The sequence below is a fragment of the Solanum tuberosum genome, unplaced genomic scaffold (assembly GCF_000226075.1).
Source record: "Solanum tuberosum cultivar DM 1-3 516 R44 unplaced genomic scaffold, SolTub_3.0 scf00178, whole genome shotgun sequence".
NCBI lineage: Eukaryota > Viridiplantae > Streptophyta > Magnoliopsida > Solanales > Solanaceae > Solanum > Solanum tuberosum.
In genome coordinates this window covers 488,054-496,170 of record NW_006239102.1, presented here as the reverse complement: position 1 = coordinate 496,170, position 8,117 = coordinate 488,054, and the positions used below count along the sequence as shown (strand labels likewise).

The window sequence follows — 8,117 nt, the reverse complement described above, 5'->3', positions numbered from 1 at the left end:
GCGGGTTGTTAGTTTATGGGTTAAAAGAATGGTCAAACGGGTAGTTGATTAGGATTAAGACACGTGTACAGAATGAGGGGTCCGTTAGTGAGAGGGGCATGTGTGTACCGATAATTGGACGGCAGGAGCTTATGTGGACGCAAAGTATAACGGAGGGTATATACGTACCATTTATCAAAGTTCGGGGGTAAATTCGTCCTTTTTCCCTTAATATAATTAATAGTAGAGACATCAAATGTAAGCTTAGATGCCCCGGTGAAATTTCAATTAGATTGCAAGCTAATGCTTGTATATATTCAAGCAGCAGCTACTTGATTAACATGTTTGGCTTCAAGCATCTTCTCGTATTCCTCGATTGATCTAAACAGCTCTGAGAAGTTTCCCTTCCCGAAGCCTCCACAACCGCCCTTCTGATAGACTTGTCCGTTTTCATCTTTGAGCATGCAACCGATTCTCTGAATTATTTCTATAAATATTGTTGGCCTGCAGAAAAATACAATTACAGTGATTGACAAACCATCGTTTTATGATACATGGAAGTTACGTTGCAAAACTACTGCGGTTAATTACAACATAGCTCAGCACTCAGCAGCAAAGAAAAGGTTTAATATGTATCGGTACAAATCAGTTAAGTGCATCTCGCATGAATTGGTACCACATCCATTCGAAAGCAACGTCTGGTAATACTCTATATGTTTTCCTGAACCTTTAGAAGAGGTACTAGAATAAGGTTTAATTATCGGCATGAAAACAAACCTCTTGTTCTTGTTCGTTTCCTGTTTTTTCATCCTTGTGTTTGTCCTAACAATTAAATAAAGATATATGATGATAAACGACTATTCCAAGCGTTATTCACCCTAGCCCATGTCAACATGTTTTACTCTTTATAAACCACCCCCTGAATCGGTTTGGTTTCCCCATATCCCTAAAAAAACTTAATACCTTCAAAAGAAAAACTTTCATTGTGAAAATACCGAAAATGTTAAAAGAGTTCCATCTGCCTCTCAGCACTGTTTATTGTTTCATTTCAAAGTACATAGGCAGCTAGAAGAATGTTGTGACACGGATGGCTCCGAGGCTGGCCAAGCTGCTGGGCCTGGGGCTAAACCATAATGAGGCCCAAGAATTAAACAGTCCAATACTAGATTTGATTGGGATCTAGGTTGAGTAAAATTTATATAGTTGTCATCTACGGTTTTGTGAAATTATGCATATTGTAAAAAAAAACTATATGATGCTCTCATCTCTTTCTAGAGTCTAAACCTCTCACCCTCATTCTTGTCTCTATCTTTAGTTACTTTGTTATTTTCATATTTCCATTATAATTTAATAGTTGAAGTGTTGTCACTGTAATTCGACTATCAAGTAATTATCTAATACTTGAGTATTTAAGTTGAGAATTCGGGTTTGTTACAAAGAATCAATCTCATCTGTTGCAAGTGTGGAAGAGTCTAGAGTCGCACAATGGATTTTAGTCAACAGCTTGAGAAACCCAAGACTCATGGGGTAGTGTTTCATGCACAAGCATATCTCAATTGTTTTGAACTTATCTGCACGGACTCTTCACTTTTGATGCCGCACCTGTGTCGGATTCTCCATAAATACACTACTTTTGACGAATCCGACAACATAGGTTTTGAATAATTCAAACTTTGACCTATTCCTTTTGTTTGTAAGAGCAGTTCTTTTTTCTTCATAATTTGTTTGACCTTTGTTCCTATTGTTCATATTCTATTTAAATTTTCAACATATTGAAGATGAGAATTATATGGATAGCAGACTTAGCCTTCTTCAACTCAGAAGCTTCCCTAATTATAAGCAAATATAAAATCTAAGCGTGAACCTTTTTTCGAGAATTACTCCCAAGGAACTTATACTGGACTTACCAACCTTCATCCAAAACAGTCGGTTAATCACAACAAGACTGATCAATCAAGAGTCCTCGGTACTTCCGTCAACAGACACACTCTTTAAGGAGTTCACATTTAGTTACATGGCAGGGGTGATCTCTAAAGCTAATAGGCCAGTGACAGAAACTGGTAGGAAGTGTAATGCAAACTTCAATTACTCTGGTGTGCGACTCTGCTACAGTTCAGTGTTACTGTTTGATGCCTTACCGCTACTGTCTCAGCTAACTTTCAGACATCTCCTTACAATATTTCTAAATGATTCAATATTCACCAACTCCCAAGGCCCTAATTCTTTCCCCTTTGACAGTAAACATATATGAAGGTACTATCCTACGGACACTAGACTCTCGACACTTTCTAAGCAAGAATCAATTCTCATGGTCCAGGTTTCAAAACATCAAATACACTAACAATGTAAACATAAAAAACACCTACAGGTTCTTCTCATTTTAGACGTAGATTAATAGCCAGACAAAAGAGTATGCAACCTACAACAATTAGCTAACATAACGTGAATTATTTATTCAAACTGACAGTTTGAATAACTTAAGAATATCATAATGTGTTATGGAAAACTAATTGATAGGTAAAACAATTCTAGTCGATATAAAGAGTGATAACGTACCTGTCTCCCACAGGCTTGGTAAATATCTGAAGCAGAGTCCCCTGATCATCCCTGTCAACCAAGATTCCCAAATCTTCACACGCCTGGATTTGTTCGTCACTGAGTACATCCCCAGCCCTACTTTTCAAATTCTTATAATAAGTAGGCGGAGGTGAAGGCATGAATTCAAATCCCCCAACTCCACTCCTTTTCCTCATTTCCCTCAAAGTTCTGAATATATCCTCTGTAACCAAAGCTAAATGTTGCACTCCTGCCCCTTCATTATGCTCTAAATAAGTCTGAATTTGACTCTTCCTTTTAGTTCCATATACCGGCTCATTCATCGGAAGCAACACTGTCTCGTCATTGTTTGCCAACACAACCGAGTTCAGCCCGCTCTCAGCAGTTCCAACATCTTCAGCTGTAAACTCCGCAAATTCATGAAACCCCGTAAACGCCTTGATGTAATCCACTACAGGACCCAGCTCCGGCACATTCCCAACAGCGTGGTCCAGCCGGCGAATCCCATAATCCAGTTCCGTGAAGGATGATGTTTCATCCATTGCTTCAAAACCTGTTGGGAATATTGATATATAAATACAAGTGTTATCATCTCTAAATATTTATTTATGTGTTTAGGTAAGGCAGTTCAAATGAATTAAAACAGGACCAATTTCTTACCACCACTCATGAAAACAATTATATTTTCAACTTTGGAGCATAATATATAAAGTAATAACTTTCTTTAATATTATCGATGCACAGGTATATATTAGAGCAGTCAATACGGGCTAGGCCTGTTGGGCCGGCCTGGCCTAACCCGGAATTTAATAGGGCTGGGATAAAAAAATTGGAGCCCGTTTTAAAAAAAGGCTTTTTAGCCCGGCCTGAATAAGCCTGCTGATTTGTGGGGCTTGAGAAATATAGATAGGGCCGGCCCGTGGGCTAATACAAATTAATTAAAAAATATAATATAATATTAAAATTTAAAATTAAAGAGATCCAAACTCAAAATCTATTTAAAGTTTTTTAGGAAATCACTAAGTATAGAAGTTGCATCCACCATGAAAATGTCCAAACACTTATTGCTACTCGAAACTGGTTACATGGTTTTTCTCAAATTGGTAATATATTTTTGTGTACATTTAAATATTATAATTCTCAATTTAGTTATTTTTTAATATTTAACTAATTGAAACTGCATATGAAAATGAAGATGTTAAGACAACCTTCCCACAAGTTGATTCAGATATGCTTGATGAAGATGATCATGAAGTGTTAGATACGCCATAAGTTTCATTTGCAAAACAGTTAGGTTAATATTTCTATTTAGATATTTATACTTTTACTTTAAAAAAAACTTAATAAATATTATAAAGATAATTTTATTTGTGGATTTGATTAACAAGTAGTAACATTAACACCATGTAATATTGTTTTGTCGATATTTATGAAAATATTTTTAAATTATAATTTATAATTTAATTTAATAATTATAAAAATATATATAACTTTTAAAAAAGTGGCCTGGCCCGGCAAGCCTGTAGCCCACGTACTCGTGGGTTGGGCTGACCGTTTTCTGGCCCACACCAAAAATGGGCTAGCCTGGCCTGGTCCGTAAAATGTCAAAGCCTGTATGGGTTAGCCCGGATGGGATGGGCTAGCCCATATTGACAGCTCTAGTATATATACTAGTTTGGTTTTAGGAAAAAAATATCAAGCATAACGTGTACCGGACGTTCATTAAATGAACGAACAACATAATTAAATTAATGAATGTGATTGACAAGTCTTTGTTAAAGCAAAACATAAACAAATAAAAGTGTTCCATAAGTGGATTCACTGAACAAACTATTCGTATGTCTCACTATTACTCATAAACAGAAAAGAAAAAAAAAAGGTAGTATAACTGTATAACGTACTGTATGGTCATTAATAAAAGTTAAAAATTACATTAGTTCTAAATTAAATTCTACTTATGGAACAGACGGAATAACAAATAATTTAAATAAAGTATTTTAAAGGGTTACTAGTAGTTAAAATAAACTGAGAATATAAATATTATTTATAAAAAACACACATTATATATAAGTCAAAAAAACAAATTAAGATAAGAGAGTATAAAAATTCACTTTTTTAGAAGTAACAGTAGAATAGTACTCCCTAAATTCTTTTTAGGGGTCAAATTTTTATGGGAAAATTACGCAGTTAAGCAAACTTATACTACTTAATTACTCACCATGGTTATAGTTTGCTATAATTATCACTCGCGACTAACATTATACATTAATTACATGGGCTGACTTCGAGTTTGTATATTAGTCACGTTTGTATAGGTATAATTCGTCATATTTGTATAATTCGCAACCAACAATTCTTTGTTTGATTTGTATTTGTAAACGATTATTTATATTTGTATATGACGATGATTTCTTTTGATTTTTCAGTTTTGTCATCATCTACATTCAATCTTTTTGTGTATAAATTTTTAAAGTTTGTATAAACGTGTAGTTTTGGATTTTGTATAATATAATTTATATAATGTAATTTGTATAATATATTTTGTATAATTGTTTAAAGTTTATATGTTTATGATTGTATCAATTCGCTATTTCGAGTTTTATTATATTTGTATAGTTTCAGACTTTATATTACTCAATTATATAAAAATACGTGAATTATACAAACGTACATGCGAATTATACAAATGAGATGCGAATTATACAAATTATTGTCTTCTCTCGCTCGCCTCTCTCATCCCTTTCCCAATCTCGCTCACCACTCTCCTCCCTTTCCCAATCTCTCTCGTCAAAATATACAAATACATATGTATAATATATAATTATCTAACCGATATACATATACAATTCACCTCTCTCCCACTCTCTGCACTCTCCCAGTCTCGCTCGCCACTATTTTTGAATGATTCAATTTTTATTTGGCACACACACTATTAAGAAAATAATGATTGATGCACACTCACTCCATTTTCAAAAACATTAATTCAAATTTAACAAATTGAGGTATAATAATTAAAAAAAATTATCGAAAAAATCAAATTAAAAAATACTTAACAATAACGACGGGACGGAGGGAGTAGAAATGATTAGGGGTGTGTAGTGTCAGAAAAAAGAAGAGACGTAAATGACTAAACCTGGTAGGAAAATGAGGCAATCCGCATCTTTAACAAAACTCACAAACCGCAAAACGACGTCGCCATATAGATGAACTTCAGCAACAGCCACATGCTCATCAATCGTTACAGGTTCAAACCGAGGTTTCGCCCCACGGGACACACTGGCGGAGAACGCCAGGTAAGCATTCTCAACCTCCAACGCAACAGCACAAACACCGAGCCCATGCTTCGCCGTAAAATCCCGATGAGTAGACGTTGAAAAACTAGGTATACCTGCCGTTGACGGTACTGAAATTGACGGCGAATAAGGAGCAGTGAAAACAAACTGAAGTTCGCCGGAAACAGAACGGAGGAGATAAGAAGCATGAACGGAGTTTCCGGTGGAGAGGTCTGATTTTGCTGTAATCGGCATGCCGAGAGACCATGAGAAACGACGAGATGTATTGGTTGCATCGCCGCACCAGAATTCGATGTGGTGGAAGCGTTTAACGGAGAAGAAATCGGAACGGGGATTAGCGCGGATGAAATTGTTGAAGCCAACTAGCTTGAAAGTAGCGCCGGTTGCATCTGTGGTGGTGGTGGAGAGAGTTTCTTTGCCCATGCCCATGGTATTTTTAGACTCTGACAGAAATTTTATTATTAAGAGGTGATGTGAAGTGAACAGAATGGTATTTGAAGGGAAAGGATTTTGAGAGTGGGAATGAAGATAGTCTTGACACGTGTACTGGAATGATTTTATACGTCTCTTCCACTTGTTTTGTGTTTACATTATCGACACGTGTTCAAGATAGTGTTGACACTTCTACTTAATTTTTTCTTTCATTTTTCATGTTATAATTTTTTATTTTCTTTAAACTATAATAAATAAATTTTAGAAGTGTTTTAATTTTGATGTAATCAAAATTATTTTGTCTTATTAATTTAGGTATCATATTTATTATATTCATATAAGAAAATAAATTTATTACACATAAAGTACAATGAATACATCAAAATAATTGTATCTTACTAAATTTAGGTGAGTATCATATTTGTTGAATTCATATAAAAAATAAATGCAGTATATATAAAGTACAATGTATGTGTATGATTAATTGTAATATTTTTTTTGTTAAATGTTTCATTATAAAATAAATTCAAGAATTGAATGATTCATTTTAAAATAAATGTATTATATATAATGTTCATCGTCTTAATAATCAAATACTATTCATCCTAACTTTACTAAAAACATCCAATATATATGATAGTAAAAGAATAAACTATATAATCAACACATAATTGAAACAATATTCAAAAATAACTTCTCATTTAAAAGGTTTCACAAAATCAACAATGACATGTCAAATACATAAAACATTATGTGAGTACAAAAAAGATCAATCCACATGCACTCAAAAAGATTTGCAGTTCACTAAATTGTCTTAGATGTAATTATACTTTTAAAATATTAATAATTTATAATATTAATGCAACTATATATATATGGAGAAAAATATTATCTTAAAGAGATCATTAATTTACTGCCTATTAATTTAGTGAGGTTTTACTGTAATAACTATATTTTCTCTATTCTATATTAACTGAATTTGTAAGCCATTGCATATTTATTTTAAAAAAAATATTCAAGGACATAATTTAAATTGTATTTTTCATTTTTATTTTTATGAAATCATAAATATAACTTTGTAATTATTGCAATTTATCTTCTAGAGAATATAAAATTTCATTAAAGGAAAAGACAAATTTGAAAAAATAAATAAATCAAATATCCATCTTGAATTTTGAACAATTCAATTATTTTGAAGAATGAATTCCCCCCCCCCCATGTAATTAATCCCAGAAAAAACGTCACATTATTATGTTTAGTAAAAAACTTGACTATATGACATATATTTAGTAAAAAACTTGACTATATGACATATTAATTAAATGATTGATAGTCACACAAACATATATGACATATTTTAGACTGCAAGTTTCAAAAATCATTCTTTCATTATTAAACTCTATAATATATTACACGCATAAACTTACTTTTCAATATATAATAACATATATATTTATAACAAGGCAAAAGGGTCTGGTGGACCCTTGTACTTGTATTAATTTGTATTCTAGACCATTCTATTTAATCATTTATCAATTGAACTCTTAAACTCAATTAAAATGAGACTTTTAAGCCCCTCCAACCAGGTGTGTAGCTCACTCTCCTTTACGTAAATGACATGTCATATCACATCAGATATATTAATGCCATATCATAATTATTTCATAACTAGTTTTTAAAATTATTAACCAAAATTATTTAACAAAAGGTAAAATAATAAAATTTTAATTTATTCTTTAAAGTAAAACTCCATATATCCGATTCTCCCCATTTTCATTGTTTCAAGCCAAAATCTACCGGAGAAATCCATCGCCGCCATCGTTGCCACTTTTGCCAGTGAAATCACATATACTGTCT

General features: G+C 33.0%; 1 protein-coding gene across 1 annotated transcript; it reads right to left on the bottom strand.

Moving 5' to 3' along the window:
- Nucleotides 1-238: 238 nt before the first annotated feature.
- LOC102595018 (4-hydroxyphenylpyruvate dioxygenase-like) lies at nt 239-6,361 on the bottom strand. Its single transcript, XM_006354356.2, has 3 exons — nt 5,669-6,361; nt 2,536-3,088; nt 239-483 (listed from the first exon to the last, which is right to left on the bottom strand). Exons 1-3 carry the CDS (start codon nt 6,255-6,257, stop codon nt 297-299), a joined length of 1,329 nt encoding a protein of 442 aa, XP_006354418.1. The 5' UTR covers nt 6,258-6,361; the 3' UTR covers nt 239-296.
- Between the last annotated feature and the right edge of the window lie 1,756 nt (nt 6,362-8,117).

Excerpts from the sequence above, each read along its gene's own strand:
- LOC102595018 (XM_006354356.2), bottom strand. The coding sequence starts at position 6,257 with ATGGGCATGGGCAAAGAAACTCTCTCCACCACCACCACAGATGCAACC. Across the intron at positions 3,089-5,668 it reads TTGCCTCATTTTCCTACCAG|GTTTTGAAGCAATGGATGAA; the intron begins GTTTAGTCATTT and ends TATTCCCAACAG. Across the intron at positions 484-2,535 it reads ACCAAGCCTGTGGGAGACAG|GCCAACAATATTTATAGAAA; the intron begins GTACGTTATCAC and ends ATTTTTCTGCAG.